The sequence below is a fragment of the Suillus fuscotomentosus genome, assembly GCF_016647785.1.
Source record: "Suillus fuscotomentosus strain FC203 chromosome Unknown F5891scaffold_184, whole genome shotgun sequence".
NCBI classification, from domain to species: Eukaryota; Fungi; Basidiomycota; class Agaricomycetes; order Boletales; family Suillaceae; genus Suillus; species Suillus fuscotomentosus.
This window is the reverse complement of record NW_024539696.1, coordinates 15,054-33,932: the sequence shown is the minus strand read 5'-3', so window position 1 is coordinate 33,932 and position 18,879 is coordinate 15,054. Positions and strand designations below refer to the sequence as shown.

The following is an 18,879-nucleotide window of genomic DNA, read 5'->3' as shown; positions in this document are numbered from 1 at the left end:
ATGCCAGAGTGGCACTAGCACACACATAGTGCCTACTAGCACTGACCAGGACACAAAAGAGTACATGTTTACTTTATTACTTTTAGTCTAACAAACCTAATATCCTTTTGTTTGATTTAATTGAATAGCACTACATACTCTGGATGACACTCTCACCTTGAGCGCTGGTAATAATGACAGGTCTGAGTCAATCAACTAGGATAATAATAAGGACAAGGACAATACTAGTGAATTATCACCAATAGCTCAAGAGACTAAGCAATAATTTAACATACCAAACAAAGATGTCCTAGGAGTCTCAAAGGCCAAGAAAAATGCAAATGATTCACATTAGTGTATCAAGGCCAGCAATTTTGGAAGTATCTCCAAAGAGATTCTAACAACTGCCTGCTTAATTTTTCATTGTTTCATTGTCATACAAGTCCCATTTTTCCAGATTCTGTTACTGTCAAGACTGATTTGGCCAAAGAAGCCTAGCTTGAGATGTGTAAAATTAAAGATACTAATATCAAACTAATATCTTTAGCAGTCAGAATAGTAAGCAATCTGTTTATACCATGTTCTGAGTTTGAATAATATGAAGCTCTTAAATTGCATGTCACACATGTGAGGTGAACTCAAAACTAAGATGTGCTTGCTGACTAGTTCTTTTTATGGTTTCTAGGTGAGTAATTTCATGAAGGTGATGCAGCAGAATGGAGATTGGATAGAGTTATTGAAAGCTAATTCAGCCTTTATTTTGAAGGTATGTAGATGACAATCTACATTACTATATGCTAACATCAGGTAATAGGACTGGTGGTCAAAGAAGGGGGTCTACAAAACTAAATTGCTTTGAGATAATATCAACCTCATGTAGTTCTCTTGAATTGGAATGATGAGGGTCTCATTTACCATAAGTACTTTAATCTCTTTTCTATTAGAGCTCTCATACTCATGCTGATGGCTGTAAGCTGATTTTGCATTCTTATAAGGATGTTAACAATGTCTTATATGCAGATTGAATGTTGTATTGATGACTGACTACAAGGCATCAAAGAAATTAACAAGTTTATATTCACTATGTATGGAGCTTTCTACAATAGTCATTCAGGCTTACTGCTGCACTTTGATGAGCATACTGTGCCCCACAAACTCTTCAAGAGAATCTATATTAATCTATATAATATAGCCCAGTATGTCATCTGATCCTGTAGGAATAATGTATTACTATTATAATCACAAGACACATGTTATATATCAATTATTATAATGACTTATGACACATTTACATAATGATTACTATTAATTTTAGTTAGAGGTTGGAGGTTAAATGTTAGATATTAGATGTCAAATGTTAGATGTCAGATGTTAGAGGGTTTGTTGATTAAATAGAGGTTAGTGGTTAGTGGTTTGTTAGTGGTCAACTATAATTATATTCTGTCTTAACAAATGAAAAGTTAAATCATAGTTAAATTAAAGGCTAGTGCATTAGTAGTTACAATACTTAATGTACAATATTAGTCTTATAACTAGCATTCAACTAATGCATTAATATGACAGAATAGCCTCTATCATTAGCTACTATAGTAGTTAAAAAAAGTGTTTGAATGTTTATTATTTTTCATGTATTAGGATGTAAGAATATAACTATACTATGGGGAGGTGTCAGAAAGATCTGTACACTAACTATATAGAACTATATAGTTAGAGTAGTGCATGTAGTTCTATAGTTAAGTTCCTTCTATGTAGTCAGCATTGTACTATATAGTATCATCCAGCAGCTATGAAATACTACTGTAGTTCATAGAAGTGCTAATATAGGCAAATACCAACAGCTATATAGTACGCAAAAGAACCAATAGTTTGTCAGAGTGCATAGCAACCAGCAGCTAAATTGCACACAAAATAACCTAATAACAACTGAATTCAAGTACCTAATACACAAAATAGTATAGTATAAATGTCTTAATCAATCCTACTCTTCATCTACACCTATAAGCCCATTACTTTTGCTATAAGCCTCTACATCCTCCTCTTTATCTGTATCTACAAGCCTGTCATTCTCACTATGAGCCTTTGCATTATTCTGCTCCTTCAGCTAATACTCTCAAATGGCATCTTCAAAGGTGTTATTCTCAGTGTGGACCTGGAACATATAGTGGCTTAAAAAAGTGTCTAAATGTTTATTATTTTTCATGTGTGTCATATCCCGTATTCCAGACCTACGTCCAACAATATTCCCACGCCTCATCCAGACCTTTGGACACCTTATCCATGTCTCCAGTCCTCTACCCATCCGGATCCCTGCACCTCTGCACATCCACAGCCATACATCCACATCCAGATCCCTTTACCTCTGTACATCAGACCTCCATACCTCCACAGCTAACCTGCTTCATTCATCCTTTGTCCCATTGCCCTAATATCATATCCCATATATCCACACATCTCGTCCAGACCATATCCGATCTGATCTGATCTGATCCAATGTATAGATCTGTTTCCTATCTGATATACGATAAGCTTCTTAATTCAATTCCTGTGCATATAACGTTAACACAGCCTATCTGGTATTCCTTGTTCCCGGTACCTCGGTTATACTTACTACCGGTATGCTTACTGATCCATTAACCTATGCTTCATTTCCGACTCGCGTTTGATAACTTTGCTTATGCTTCGTACATAGCCTCGGACCTTTGCTTACGGATCTTTCCTGCAGTCCTCCGGACCTATTCTGCTTTGGACTTTGTCCTTGCAGCCTTTCCTCTGTTTACTTCTACTCAGGACTTGTCCTGAGTAGCCATTATACATATCCGTATCAGGATGAAACCTCATCGTAATTTCTGGAAGTTCCTCCGGAACTTTCCTGCACTCATCCGGAAGTTACTTGCACCCATCCGGAAAGTCCTTCTGAAGTTTCCCGCGCCTTTGGATGTCCTTCGGACGTCTTCAGACACCAATCTGAAATTAAGGGCACATACTCGGGTAAGGGGCACAGCGCATGAGCTGAAGCCAAGCCCCTCAGAATCAGTCCTACCCTTTGTACACAGTCTTAATAATGTGTTAGGATGTGGGAATATAACTATACTATAGGGTGATGTTAAAAAAATCTGCATCTCAGCTTTACTTTTGTGTCCTGTAGTGTGGGAGGATAATGATATTGTGTGAAGATATGACTATTTTAAAATGACAACTCATTTAAACACTATTTGACTTTGACTTTGACTAATGCAATTTCTACAATTCTAGTACTTTGTGTGACCTCCTTTTGCCCTAATCATCTCTGCCGCTCCTCTAGAGATATTATTTATCAATTTTGGATATTTCTTCTTAGTAATCTTATTACACTTTGCTGTAACACTGTTCCATAGCTAAAATAGCCCCTATGGTGTATCTTAATATGCTATAAGCAATTTCTTGAGTGATTCCCAAAGATATTCAATAGGGTTGATGTCTTGGATCTGTGCTAAACATAATAGAATAGTAGTATTATGGTCCTTAAGTTATTTGATAGCTAACTTGGAAGGTTGCTCTATATGATTCATAATCTCTATATCATTGTATTCTAATTTGGCAGGCTGCTAATGTTACTAAGGCCACCAAATTGATTATTTCCATCATCTCTATAACTATTCCTACTCAAATAGTCAGTAAGACTCTCAAAATAGCTAATATTAAAGCTGTAACCCAGAAAAAAAAACCTTTGATCTCCAACCTATGAAAAGAGAAGATTAACTGCTGTTAAAAAAATACTAGACTGCTGATGGCTGACAGAGGGTTATCTGTTTAGATGAAACTAAAATCAATAGAATGAGATCAGGTAACTAATGTAGCACTTGGGCTCATGTTGGGCCTGTATCAGGCTATTTTACAAAGCATGTCAAATGTCATTTCATCCAAATATATTTCTAGCTGTCTGATTTGGCATTCATTAGACCTAAACATCGGATTCATCAGGTTTCACATTGGCCTATCAGAAAATGTCCACTCTATATCCTGTCCTATTGTATCTATCTCCACTAGGTGTGCAGTTATTCATTTTCACATTGCTAACATTGTAGACTGTGTTATTACATAGTACAGAAGGCAATTCCCTCCATCAGACCATTAGTGTGATATCACATACTGCACGATTAACCACCAAGAGTGGAAGCAAGTGCTGATGACTGTGAGGGTTGCTGTAAACTAACTCACACATTGTAAGTGTGATTTCATATGTGAGAGACATAAAGTGCAGGTCCTGGGATGTGCTACTTAACTCAGTATTTAACCCAGCCAGTATCTGTAAAAGAACTCATCTGTGATCCGAGGTGGTTCTTGTGAGGTGCCAATTGTGACAGGGAGATTAATAAACTCACTACAAACTTAATAGGTTGTTACTTGAAAACAAATACAGACGATGAGTCTAGTTCTTATAGGGTCGATGAAGTGCATCCATTGGTTTGGGATGTCACTGATCCTGGTATACAGGATATGTACCTGGTGGTAAAGTGTGCTGTTGGGACTGTATCAGGAGTGAGGCTTTAAAGGATACTACTAGATGGTACTCATCTTTGTTGTTGTGAACTATAGTATAACTTTTGGTTTGGTCCATAAAACAAAGCTCTTGGGGTAATGCTTCTTTTCAGATTCATAAAATGTTATGAATCAGTAAGAATTTATCCACTGGATTAACACACCCCGAATGCTAATAGTATTAGTAGCATACAATATCTGATGTAGCCCCGAGGGTCAGACAATGAGTAGGGGCTAATTGTAGAGTAATGTAAACATACCAGGCTCATGTGGTGCCTACCACTGTGCAAAGCATTTCACCTTAAGTAAACAAGAAGCTGTGTCAAAACAGAATTTATAGCTATCAGGAATGAGAAGTTTGCCTGGATACTGTGACATGATGTAGGAAATGAAGAAAGATGATATTACATAATCCAAAGAAGCTGCCCAATTTATAGGGATCTCTGATCTGTTAGAGACAAGTGTAATCAAATAAATATCCAAGATAATTTGCTTTATTGAATCAGATTCAACATTAACTAAACAATGATTGTATATTAAAGGATATCCATAATGCTAATTATACATGATGTCCATATACTAAATCTAAAATCCCTAAATGTGCTATACTTGGTCTACATGTGCTTAAAAGGTTCTACTAAACATACATTGTCAAAACCTATGGTCATAGTAAGCTTCAGCTTGATAGTGCAGTTCTTGATGTTGCACTTTGCAATGGTCCTTATTCCCTCTCAGTTCTGACCAACCATAATAAAACATTCTTGATTTTTCTTTTGTGGCTGAGCCAGAGTGAGACATTCAACAGGGATTTAGTAGTCCACCCTAGCACCTCCTGTAGTTTTGGCAGTGGCCCATGCTAAGATGTGGCCTGGAGGACCATTGGGCCCGCTGTAGAGACTCATGCCTCTCATGGTCTGATATGGCAGTTTTCACTAGGGAGTATATTACACGAACTTGCAGCACCACTTTGTGTGCTATCTGTAGCTATCCCTATATAAGGTGCAGCTTTCCTGTGCAATGTGTGCCATGTGCACACACTTCCCACACTTCATGATATATATGCACGCACACTTTCCCGTGCTTGAGCACCCTATAGCACCAGCCATCCAGAAGCATCCATCCACTGTCCACCAAGCTCTCTAGTGCGTGTATTTCCATTTCCCTTATTTGCATATTGTTTCACCTTATTTTTATCATGGACCCTTACTTATATATATCTTTACATACCTTACTCGGTAGCGCTTCAGCTCTGCATGACAGTGCTTAGGTGCCATATTTAAGCGCCAGCAGTACATACATACCTTACTGCACTTCTCATCTACTTGAAACCTTTCCACCAACCTCACCTTACTGAACTTTCCAACCACTATCTACCTAGCAGAACATAGTAGAAATCTATTCTTTGGCACATCATATCTCACATTCCTTGTCTTACATTATATCATCACTTAAGCGAACTCACTCTTACTCTCTCTCATTTCCACATACACGCGCGCACTTTCCCATGCTTCGTGCTATACACGCGCGCATTCCCACGCTTTGCGCGCACCTGCGCTTTCTTGTGCTTCATATTGGCCAACCAGTAGCGCCTTCAGCGCATATTTCTAGATCTTTGCTGTACTCACTTCCCCTTTAGGGTCGAACACACTTGTTGTCTCAAGTATAGCAGACTAGGCAATGCACGACCTTACAACACTTATAGATACAGTCTGGAGCCTCATTTGCACTTCGCTGTATAGTTTTTTCTACACCGCAGAATGGATTGGGACAGTGACTATACACTAACTGCTTGAGTAACTTGCTGCCTTGGAAACCTGCTGAGACATTAAAGAGTGTGTGGTAGTCATGGAACTGTAAGGCATGTTCCTTCAGCCAGCAAATTGGGTCTATAATAAGAGTGAGTGCCACATTATGATGAATATCAGATTACTAACCATGTGGTTTTGGTGGGGTCGGTTCAATGACGGTATTCTTCTGTTAAAGGTTTGGCATTGTCATTTTGCAAAGACATCACAGTAAGGACCTCTAGGGACCAGGTTTCCCAGGTGATGGCTGAACCAGAGGCAAGAGTGGAGGGTGTTATTCTCTTGAGTAGAGGGGTAACACTTCAGGGCAGTGCTGTTACATATGACTGTTTAATCAGCAACTGTGGCTATCCAAATGTTAACCTGATGAAACAAAAAAATGATAGAAATAGAATGACTCAGTTGGTGGCAATGTCAGAGTATCTGACAGTTATGCATGATTGACTGTGGACAGCAATGATATAGGTATCTGTAGATAAATCATAGAGCATTGCCCAAAAGCCCTTTTTTTGGCCTCCAATGACAAAAACATCCTTCTTCATGTACTTTTTGAATGCATCAAGGTCAATGTTGTGTGTCTTCATGATGAATCAGATGGGAACTGTGACCTGCAAAAAGTTAGAGTTATTTTGTGTGAGTAAAGTCATACTTATCTGTTGTTCATTGTCAGTCTCTAAGGTTAATTGAGTGCTGATGAAGTCCACACTGCATACCACCCCCTCTGTGTGAAATTCAGGTCCATGAGCAACACTAACAACATCTCCAGGTCTGACATCATAAATGCACTCCTTGGTGAATTTGAGGATAGCTGGAAGGTGGGTGCATTCGACTATCACGGCTTCAACTTGGATGAAAGGCAGAGCTATGTGACTGCTAGTGTCATTCATCAACAGCTCCATCTCATCCTGGAACCAAATGAGGACATTTAATGCCCATTGCACAACCCCACTCTTTCCTATCCAATCTCCAACTAAGACTTGGACAAAGTCACTGATTTTGATGGACCTCGACTCTTGTGGGGGGTTGATGTATGTTGGAATCAACATGTGGACTTGCAGAGTGTGATCAATCAGACGATACTCCAAATAATACTTGGAGACCTCAACCTAAGCAATATGTTAGAAAGAATTGTACTACAAAGGAGATTTTATAATGCACCTGTTCCTGTGTCCCAGTGTAGAGACTAATATCTCTGTGGGCTTGCAGGGATCTAAATTCCCAATGTCTCTATCACTTCCTAACATAGCACAACTCATATCTCACCCAGCACACTCAAGCACTTTGTTGGCTGCTCACACACACAAGCACTTTGGTCACACATCGGTGTGCGCATCCTCGGTTCCATTGCTCATCCTCCGTCCATCCATTCCATGTCCATTTGGTTTGTTGGTGCGTATTCCTGACTTATTTCCATTTATCCTGACATATTTCCAGTGCTTATTGCCATATTCTGTCATGAACCCTTACATTACATATTATTCCATATCTGCTTCACTTCTCGGTTCGCTTGAGTGCTTGACAGCGCTTAGTATTACTTAGTATATATACATGTGCCTAAACTGTATAATGATCATTTTTCTGCCTGCACATTGTTGGACTCTAAGTCTAAGTTTTCCTTCATATCTATCAACCAAACTTTAAGTATCTAAGTACAATATGAGCACCCGCCGCCGTACATTACTAGAGAAACTCTGTCAATTAGTTTTCTAACTCCTTAAGAGTCACTGTGCTCCACCACCCACATGCGCGCACTGCTTCCACTCAATGCACACTTTCATTATAAGTCATGTGTCGTCATTTATCGCCACCTGCCATCGCTCATCAATGCTTCATGTCACTTTCACTCGCTAGCACTTCACTCATTGTCACGTGCCTTACTAGGCTTGACCAAGTGCCTGGTCCAGTGTTTCCCTCCACTTATACACTTAGAGGAACCTTCTCAGTAGCAATCCCCTTGGGTCGACACATATCTCGCTTATTGAGGACTACTTGAGTATATCTCAAACCATCATATAACCCCACTACCAATTTCTCTTCTACACTGGGCTGACAAATGCAAAAGATATCATTGTTTCTTTAGACAACATGGCCTTGCAGCCCTAAGTAATCTCCAGCTACAACTTGAACTTTATCACCAACCTTAAAGATGGGCACTATGTCCTGGAGCCTAGCTTCCACCTCCTTCATCAGGAAACCTGGATTTTCCATGATTTGGCTGAGATGTCTGATAGCAAGCCCACCAGGCAAATCAAACAATCAGCTCATCAGATTTTGTCTGATTTCAGGCAGGTCCCATTCTGAAATCAGACCATTCAGAGCCATCAGACAGTCAGTTGTTCAGACATGCATTTCATCTAAACCATCATGCTGATCAGATACCTCAGCTGATCAGATTGACAGGTGCTCAGAAATGTCAGCTTATCATGGCTCTCATGATAAAGATAAAAATAATAATAATAATTGCACCTGATGAGATTTGAACTCTCAACCTACCAGAGTCAAAATCTGTTTCTCTTGGACAGCGCAGGTTTGAAACCTGCTGATGATAATATTTTTATTTGATGAAAATGCACCTTGACATATACATTGAGGATTCACTTCTGACTGGACTCATTAGAAGTGCATCTGACTGGTCTTAGCCAAGCAGTTGATACGACAGAATCCAAATCTGTCTGCGTGGGTTCAAAACCTGCTAAAGATGAAATTATCAAGTGATCATCAGAGTCAAAATCTGTTTCTCTTGGACTGTGCAGGTTTGAAACCTGCCAGTGATGGCATTTTTATTTCATGAAATCACACCTTGACATTTTGTCATGAATGATATGTGTCTTGTAGGAGCATGTTTAGTGAGGCATATGTGCCTGTGTTTCTGGTTTTTGTAACTTAGCTTTCTACAGTGCACTACCACTGTATGGTTTGTCATTATGAGCCATAGATAGTAGCTATTAGAATATAATAATCAAGAAGTTGACAGAAGAACCAAGAAGAAAAGTCAGACTGGACATCTGTATAGTTTTGGAAACTACAACCACTTGGCTGAACACAACTCTGACGAGCTTGTAAGCAAGCCAACCATGAGCATATGTAAAGGTGTGGTTTCATAAAAAATGAAATTTATCATTGGCAGGTTTCAAACCCGCACGGTCCAAGAGAAACAGATTTTGACTCTGATGATCACTTGACCATTTTATCTTTAGGAGGTTTTGAACCCACGCAGACAGATTTGGATTCTGTCACATCAACTGCTTGGCTAAGAACAGTTAGAAGCATCTTTAAAGAAGACATTCAGAAGTTAGTTCGCAAGGCAAGTCCACTGTTCTCTGTCACTTACAATGTTTTCCCTCAGCTGAACAGATGAATTAAATATAGACTGCAATACAGCACTTTCAAAAGCAAGAGGAGAGCAACATGATAATGAAAGGGTCTCAAACACAGTGCACCTCAACCTTATGTATGAGCAAATAGTGGTCAGATGGCTCTTTTGAATCTTTGCCTTGAATCTCAGCCTTTACAGAGGTGTATTTCTTCCTCATTACCCAGGTCATTGGGATTAAACTTGAAAGTTTGATGTGTAATCTGCTCTTCTTCTTCAACCAAGTCAAGACTTTTGGAGAGAATTAAATTGCTCTTGTGCTTATCATTCTGAGTTTGCATCAAGACTTTGGTCATATATTGAACTTTGCATCAAGGATAACAGAATAAACAGCGACCATGCTATTGAAAGAACTGACAAAATGCAGATGAATGTGCCTTGAGGATTCACTTCTGAATGAGTTCATTAGAAGTGCATCTCACTGGTCTTAGTCAAGCAGTTGATGCGATGGAATCTAAATCTGTTTGTGTGGGTTCAAAACCTACCAAGAATTAAATTGCCAAGTGATTACCAGAGTCAAAATCTGTTTCTCTTGGAATGTGCAAGTTTAAAACCTGCCAATGATAACATTGATATATGTTTTTTTTCCTGTTAGAACACATCTTGACATAGACTCATGTGTACTTTCCTGAGAGCTTCATATCACTGGTCTTAGCCAAGTAGATGTTGCAACAGAGTCAAAATCTGTTTCTTTCAAACCATGCAGGTTCAAAACCTGCTTGCAAAATATTTTGCAGTGTATAGATTCTCAGAGACCCAAGTGCAAGAAAATAGGGACAGTTAGACATTTTGAAGTATTCATCAAAGTGATATCATTCGTGTCTGTTTTATCTTTTTCAATGCAGCCCAGGTGTTACTGCTTTGCACTAGTTTTGCAGCAGAATGTAGCGAGAATGCTTCTCTTGCATCTATACATTATGGTCTGTAGCTGGGTGTACCCTTCAGCATGACATAAAAATAAAATGATGAAAATATACTAGCAGTATTGGATTGGACAATAGATGGACATGTAATGTAGGGTGCACACAAAAATGCAGTGCTTGATATGGGACAGGGTGTGATTTCATAAAATAAAAATGTCATCATTGGCAGGTTTTAAACCTACCAAGTCAAGAGAAACAGATTTTGACTCTGATGATCACTTGCAATTTCATCTTTGACAGGTTTGAACCTGCACAGACAGATTTGGATTCTGTCGTATTAACTGCTTGGCTAAGACCAGTTAGATGTGCTCACAATAAATCCATTCAGAAGTGAATCCCCAAGGTATATTTATCCTGCATTTTGTCAGTTTTAACATTAATTTCTAACATCCCCCTTGAGTCCAACCATGTGCAATCCTTCCATTGTCAGTTGTCACTCAACCCACCGATGATGATATTTTTATTCTATGAAATTAAACCCTGATATTTCCTCATGGATAGTTTTCTTCAAAACCCATCATAAATGCTCTTTTCCACATCGTTACCACAATAGATTCAAAATATGTTTCAATCAAAGCCTACAGGTTTACAATAAGTCCTAGTTCAGAAGTTATAAAAGTCAAAATCTGATTTTCCTGGACTGAGCAGGTCAAAAACATGTATCACTCAGCATATTTCAAGCATGCATGGTCCAAGAGAAACAGATTTTGACTCTGACGATCACTTGGCTATTTAACATTTGGTAGGTTTTGAATCCACACAGACAGATTTAGATTCTGTTGTAATGACTGCTTGGCTAAGACTAGTGAGATGTACTTCCAATGGACTCAATCAGAATTGAACCCTCAAGGCACATTTATCTGCATTTGACCACCATACAAATGGTGGAATGCAATGACTCATGAGCTTGCATTCAAGGCAAGTTTTAAGCCTGCTTGGTTTAACAGAAATAGATATAGAAAATGTCCATGGGCAAATGATTACTCAGAGGGATTTAGGATTGACAAAGACAGACCTTCAGAGTGTGTAGAGTTCAAAAAGCATGCAGACCAGAGTCATGGCAATGACATGGCTAAGATCATTTAAGATAAGTTTCTCAGAAAACCAGGTGTGTTTTTATAGAAAATAAAATTTATCATTGACAGATTTTGACTCTGATGATCACTTGGCAAATTCATCTTTAGCAGGTTTTAAACCCATGCAGACAGATTTATATTCTGTCATATCGACTACTTGGCTAATACCAGTTGAATGCACTTGCAATGAACCCAATCAAAAGTAAAAGCAGTTCTTTCAATAGTATGGTTGCCATGATTGATTTTTTATTTATTTTACTCTTATTGCAAAAGACATCAGACTTCTTCTGGGGCTCTTGACTTCAAGACCTATTTATCTAGCAATTGCTCTGAAAAAGTGCTGATGACAGACCACCATAGTGGGCCGATGATATTTGTGATGTCTTGGGATATTAACAGCTGGGTCATGAGTGAAAACTGACAATGGAAGGATCATATATGATTGGACTCAAGGAGGATATTGGACTCAAGCAGGATATCAGAAACTAATACTAAAACTGACAAAATGCAGTCAAACGTACCTTGAGGATTCACTTCTGAATGGGCGCATTGGTAGTGCATCTAACTGGTCTTAGCTAAGCAGTTGATCCAACAGAATTCAAATCTGTCTGCGTGGGTTCAAAACCTGCTAAAGATGAAATTGCAAGTGATTATCAGAGTCAAAATCTGTTTCTCTTGGACTGTGCAGGTTTGAAACCCGCCAATGATAACATTTTTATTTTATGAAATCACACAACCAGTGAGATGGTGCTCTCAGGAAAGTACACATTTGTCCATTTTGAGGTGTGTTCTAACAGGAAAAACAACATATAGATCAGTGTCTGAGATGCTGTGTATGAGGAAATAAATATTCAAGACACGTTCTAAGAGAAAAAAATGCAACATTCAACAGGTCTCAAACCTGTTGCATTCCAATGGAAGCAGATTTTGATTCTGTGATGACAACCACTTGGCTAAACATAACTCTGATGAGCTTTTGAGTAAACCAACCATGAGCATATATCAAGGTGCATTTTTATAGAAAATGAGAATTATCCTTGGCAGGTTTCAAACCTGTACGGTCCAAGAGAAACAGATTTTGACTCTGGTGATCACTTGGCTATTCAACATTTGGTAGGTTTTTAACACACACAGACAGATTTAGATTCTGTTATATTGACTGCTTGGCTAAGACCAGTGAGATGCACTTCCAACGAACTCATTCAGAAGTGAAACCTCAAGGCACAAAAGTTCAATGTATGACCAAAGTCTTGATGCAAACTTGGAATGATGAGTACAAGAACAATTTAATTCTCTTTAAAGGTCTCGACTTGGTTGAAGAAAAAGAGCAGATTACACATCAAATTTTCCAGTTTTGATTTTAATGACCTGAAGAAGTTCTGAGATAAAGCAGAAGTATTTAGACAATAGTGCAACATTCTGCGCTTAGATGCTTTCAAGTGCTCAGTATCAAATAGCAGTTATAGCGTATTTTAGACTTTGAGTCCCACAATATGCAAGATGGTGGTGAAAAGTTGTTCAGAGTCAAAAGATACATAATGCTATATAAGTAATTCTAAGTGTGTTCTAAGTGTGCAGAAGCAAGTCAGAAGCGCAGAAAATAGGCAAAAGTATGTAAGTTGCTTCTGAATAAGTTCATTGGAAGCACATTCAACTGGTATTAGCCAAGCAGTTGATATGACAGAATATAAATCTGTCTGTGTGGGTTCAAAACCTGCTAAAGATGAATTTGCCCAGTGATCATCAGAGTCAAAATCTGTTTCTCTGGGACTGCTCAGGTTTGAAACCTGCCAGTGATAAATTTTATTTTCTATGAAAATGCACCTTGAAAAATTTGCTCGTGGTCAGTTTGCTTGCAAGCTGATCACAGTTGTGTTTAGCTAAGTGACTGTCATAACAGAATCAAAATCTGTTTCCATCAGAGTGCAACAAGTTTGAAACTTGAACTTGTCGAATGTCGCATTTTTTCTCTAAGAACGTGTCTTGAATATTTGCTCATAGACAGCATCTCAGAAATTGATCTTCATTGGTCTTGGTCAAGTTGTCACCAGATTTAAAATCTGTTTCTCTTTGACTGTGCAGGTTTAAAAACAACAACATTTCTATTCTATGAAATCCAAAATGGTGGAATGTGATGAATCACAAGTTAATGCAAAAGACACATCATTATATATATTACAAACCTGCTTAGTCCAAGAGAAATATATTTTGATTCTGGCAATCACTTGAATAAGCACAATAAAGAATCTCAGCCTTAATAGATTTGTGTTTTTCCTAATTCCCCAGGTTATTAGGATCAAATTTGAAAGTTTGATGTGTAATCTGCTCTTTTTCTTCTTCAACCAAGTCAAGACCTTTAGAAAGAATTATATTGTTATTGTACTTATATCCTTCTGAGTTTGCATCAAGACTTTGGTCATATATTGAACTCTGTGTCAAAAATACACTGTGTGATCCTTTCATTGTCAGTTTTCACTCATGAACACACCATGGTGGTCTTCCATCAGCACTTTTTTAGGGAAATTGTTAGACAAACAGGTCTTGAAGTCAAGACCCCCAGCAGGAAGTCTGTGTCTTTTGCAATAAGAGTAGCATAAAAAATCAACACTGACCATGCTATTGAAAAAGCTGATAAAATGCAGATAAATGTACCTTGAGTACTCACTTTTGAATGAGTTCATCGGAAGTAAATCTAACTGGTCTTAGCCAATCAGTTGATATGACAGAATCTAAATCTGTCTGCATGGGTTCAAAACCCCCTAAAGATGAAACTGTCAAGTGATCATCAGAGTCAAAATCTGTTTCTCTTGGACAGCGCAGGTTTGAAACCTGCTGATGATAACATTTTTATTTGATGAAAATGCACCTTAACAGTCTGAAACCCATTGAATGCTGCATATTTTTTATTAGAACATGCCTTGAATATTGAATCATAGACAGTCTCTGATATCATTGATAGAGAGTGACTCGGACAATGTTCAACAGTTGGCATGAATCATAAAACAAGTTGCTGCAAGGCTAGCAGTGGAACATGGTTTCATACACCAGCTTTGAGTTTTTTTGGTTTCTCTTCCAAGAAAGTCATAATGCCACCAGAAATTTGAGGCCTTCCAATTCATTTTAAGATTCATGTGTAAAATGCGAAGGTGTGATTTCAGAGAATAAAAATAAAAATGTTATTGTTGATAGGTTTTAAACCCGCACAGTTCAAGAGAAACAGATTTTGACTCTGGTGACAATTTGACTAAGACCAATGAAGATCAACATTTGAAATGCTGTACATGAGCAGATATACAAGACATGTTCTAATACAAAAAATGTGTCAGTATCAACTGCTTGGCTAAGACCAGTGAGAGGCACTTCCAATGGACCCATTCACAAGTGAATCCTAAAGGCAGTTCTTTCAATAGCATGAAGGATCACATATGATTGGACTCAAGGGGGATGTTAGAAATTAATGTTAGAGCTGACAAAATGCAGATAAATGTACATTTAGGATCCACTTCTGAATGGATTCATTAGGAGTGCATCTAACTGGCCTTAGCCAAGCAGTTGATGCAACAGAATCCAAATCTGTCTGCATGGGTTCAAAACCTGCTCAACATGAAATTGTCAAATGATCGTCAGAGTCAAAATCTGTTTCTCTTGGACTGCTCAGGTTCAAAACCTGTGAGTGATAACATTTTTATTTTATGAAATCGCACCTTGACATTGACTCATGTGTACTTTCACATTGTAGCTTGCACTCCCAAACACCTGCTTCATATGAAGAAGAAGAGCAGATTGCGCATCAAACTTTCAAGTTTGATCCTAATAACCTGGGGACTGAGGAAGAATACACATCTGTAAAGGCTGGGATTCAAGGCAAAGATTCAAAAGAGCCATCTGGCCACCATTCACTTATGTGCAAGGTTGAAGTGCACTGTATTTGAGACCTTTCATCATTATGTTGCTCTTCTCTCGCTTTTTGAAAGTGTTTGTATTGCAGTCTGTATTCAATTCATCTGTTCAGCTGAGCAAAAACATTGTGAGTGACAAGGAACAGTAGACTTGCCTTACAGATTCACTTTTGAATGTTTTCTTTGACCGACGATCGTCCAGATTGGATGGATGATTACTCCATGTGATCTAGGGTCCAAAGTCTGGAAGAGAAGTGTGGATATATGATATATGACAGTATCCCCCCCTTAGGGCCAATCCATAGAGGCACAAGAACCATCAGTCCAGACTGGACAAAATTAATGCAAGATGATAGAGAAGTTGTGGGGGGAGTTTCTGAGTTCAGAATCGGACAGATATACACAAGGCAGGGTGTCCTAGATTGATTCTTCCTTTCCCACTTTTTCACCCTCTATAACACTCTATCAGAATATGTCTGGCAACACCTGCAGATCTCAGACAACCACTAAGCAGAAACTGCTAGAACTTCAACAGCAACTGGCGGATGCAGAAGCTGTGGCTTGGATGGAGGAAGAAGAGAATCAGAAGTGTCAGGAGGAGGAAAGAAAACATCAGGAGGAGTTGAGGAAGATTGAGCAGGCCAAAATCCAAAGGGAAGCAAAGGAGAAAAGGTGCAGGGAAATAGTAGCAGAAATGGTGAGTTTCAGATGGTTATGATGGATTTTCCTAACAGATGAGAATGGAATGCGGCCAGAGTGTTAGTGAGACCTTCCGGCATCACCAACCATTGTAACGGGTAGGACTGCAAGGGGAACCAAGGCCAAACCTCTATAGCAGGAGGCTACAGCGCTGTCTATCAAGGACAGACTACGACACACACGAGGACTACTGACTACGAGCTAGGACACCTGCCACTCCTGTCTTGTCCTGCCAGAGCACCCCACTCCATATGCCACCCCTCCAAATGCAACCATCCGCGGTTGCACAATGAAAGATGAATGTGCGAGAGTGCGAGAACCTGCGCAAGACCACCACCCTGGTACACCTCCCCCCTCTCCAAATGCAACCATCCACGGTTGTACCACAAACGATGAATGTGTGGCCGCAGTCCAAAAGTGACGAGAATGAGACGGCCAAACAAGACGGAGAGGATTTTGACAGCAGCAAGTAGGACAATGTGGTGTAGTATGATGAGAAAAATGATATGACGAATTGTCAAAGAATGTAGGATAGTGTCTTGAATATGAGTGATGTGGGAGTATTGTAAATACTGTGTGAGGGAGTTGAACTGCGGTCCACAAACGACGATGCCAGTACTGAAGACTGGACCATGGGTTGCGACAGGAAGTGCGAAGGGCTGAAAAGTTGCGTGTGGGATGGGTCTAAGCAACTGTATAGCACAAATTGTCTGCCCAAGTGGGCGGGAAGCATGAATGTTGGTGCTAGTGATTGGCGAAGGTGATGAATAGGATGGCAGCAGTATGGATGAGCTCCATGCCTTCAATTGTGCAATATCAGCATCCCAATGACTTACATTCTCCAACTTCTCGCGACTGCACTGGAGTTTGATGTTGGGGACCCACCGCACATCTTCGATAAACTCGTCCCATGTTGAGTATGTGCCAGTTAGATGGTCCTTGAGGAGGTTGGTGATGCCCTTAAGCGCATCCTCGATGAAATCTCCTTTCAAATCTCCCATACCCAAAGCAAGTTGTGAGACCTCGGTCGCCCACACAACATGTGCAATGTTGCCATCAGGCGTCAATACTCCAATATCACCCTCTTTCAGCGCTTGCGCAGCCACATGCTCTCTCTGCTGTGCGTGAGATAATTTGGGCAGTTTCGGAAGCGGCCACTGTTTGAAAAAAGCTATCTTAAGCGCCACAAATGTGGCGGTGTGCGCTGAATCGAGTGACTGGAACCACTCATCTGCCATTTGTCCAGGCATAAGTTGCATAGTGAAGCACTAGACATGCTGAGTGTCAGTCCATGCTGTTGGGAGGGAGAGCTGAAGTTGCATGAACCATGTAGGAGGTTCCTCATTGTCGCCATAGTCACCATAGAAGAGTGGAACAGGTTCTATAGACATGAATTTGAAATTTTCAGGGAATATGAGACTTGGTATGATGATGTGGCCAAGAGAATTTGCAAAATGAAATAAAAATGCGAGCACAAGGAATCGGAAACCAGGAGAAGTAGACAAGAGTGAAAAAGAGAAAATGCGAAAACCAGGGCTCAGTACTCAGATGTCAAGCACAGGGATCGAAAACCACTCTCATCACCAAATGTAACAGGTAGGACTGCAAGGGGAACCAAGGCCAAACCTCTATAGCGGGAGGCTACAGCTCTGTCTATCGAGGACAGACTACGACACACGCGAGGACTACCAACTACAAGCTAGGACTCCTGCCACTCCCGTCTTGTCCTGCCAGAGTGCCCCGCTCCACCATTCATAGGAGCCATAATGTGTTTGAAATGCAGTCTTCCATTCATCTCCTTCTGCTATCTGAACAAGGTGAGAAGCGGATCGGAGGTCAATTTTGGTATAGACTTTAGTGTGGCTCGGAGAGTCTAGAAGGTCGGCAATGAGAGGTAATGGATATTGGTCTTTCTTGATAATCTGGTTAAGTCCATGGAAATCCACACAGAGGCAAAGGGAGCCATCCTTTTTCTTGACAAACAGGACAGGAGCTCCATGAGGAGAGGATGAGGAACGGAGGAGACCAGAGGAAATGTTTTCATCAAGAAACTTTTGGAGGGCTGCAAGCTCAACTGCAGATAGGAATAAATGGTTCTGAGGGGCAGACTAGTTCCTTCCTCTAACTTGAGATCATAGAGATGATGAGGAGGAAGTTGGCTAGTGTCATATCCCATATTCCAGACCTACATCCGATAATATTCCCACACCTCATCTGGACCTTCGGATATCCTATCCATGTCTGCAGTCCTCTATCCATCTGGATCCCTGCACCTCCGCACATCCACATCCAAATCCCTTTACCTTCGCAGCTAGCCTGCATCGTTCACCCTTGTCTCATTGCCCTAATATTATATCTTGCATATCCATGCATCTCATCCGGACCACATCTCATCCGGTCTGATCCGATCCTATCCAACGTATAGATACATTTCCTATCCGATATACGATAAGCTTCTTGATTCATTTCCTGTGCATATAACGTTAACACAGCCTATCCGGTATTCCTTGTTCCCGGTACCTCGGTTATATCTATTACCGGTATGCTTACTGATCCATTAACCTATGTTCATTTCCGACTCGCATTTGTTAACCTTTGCATATGCTT

The 18,879-nt window shown here is 39.8% G+C and overlaps 2 protein-coding genes across 2 annotated transcripts; both read right to left on the bottom strand.

Moving 5' to 3' along the window:
- Window positions 1-6,700: 6,700 nt before the first annotated feature.
- Window positions 6,701-7,759, bottom strand: F5891DRAFT_987882 (uncharacterized protein; the record flags this gene model as incomplete). Its single annotated transcript, XM_041377959.1, has 4 exons — window positions 6,701-6,880; window positions 7,016-7,408; window positions 7,461-7,512; window positions 7,620-7,759. 4 exons carry the CDS (start codon window positions 7,757-7,759, stop codon window positions 6,701-6,703), a joined length of 765 nt encoding a protein of 254 aa, XP_041217098.1.
- Window positions 7,760-16,466: 8,707 nt separating this feature from the next.
- Window positions 16,467-17,531, bottom strand: F5891DRAFT_1199341 (uncharacterized protein; the record flags this gene model as incomplete). The annotated part of the gene is made up of 2 exons (XM_041368745.1): window positions 16,467-17,072; window positions 17,109-17,531. 2 exons carry the CDS (start codon window positions 17,529-17,531, stop codon window positions 16,467-16,469), a joined length of 1,029 nt encoding a protein of 342 aa, XP_041217097.1.
- Window positions 17,532-18,879: the final 1,348 nt, after the last annotated feature.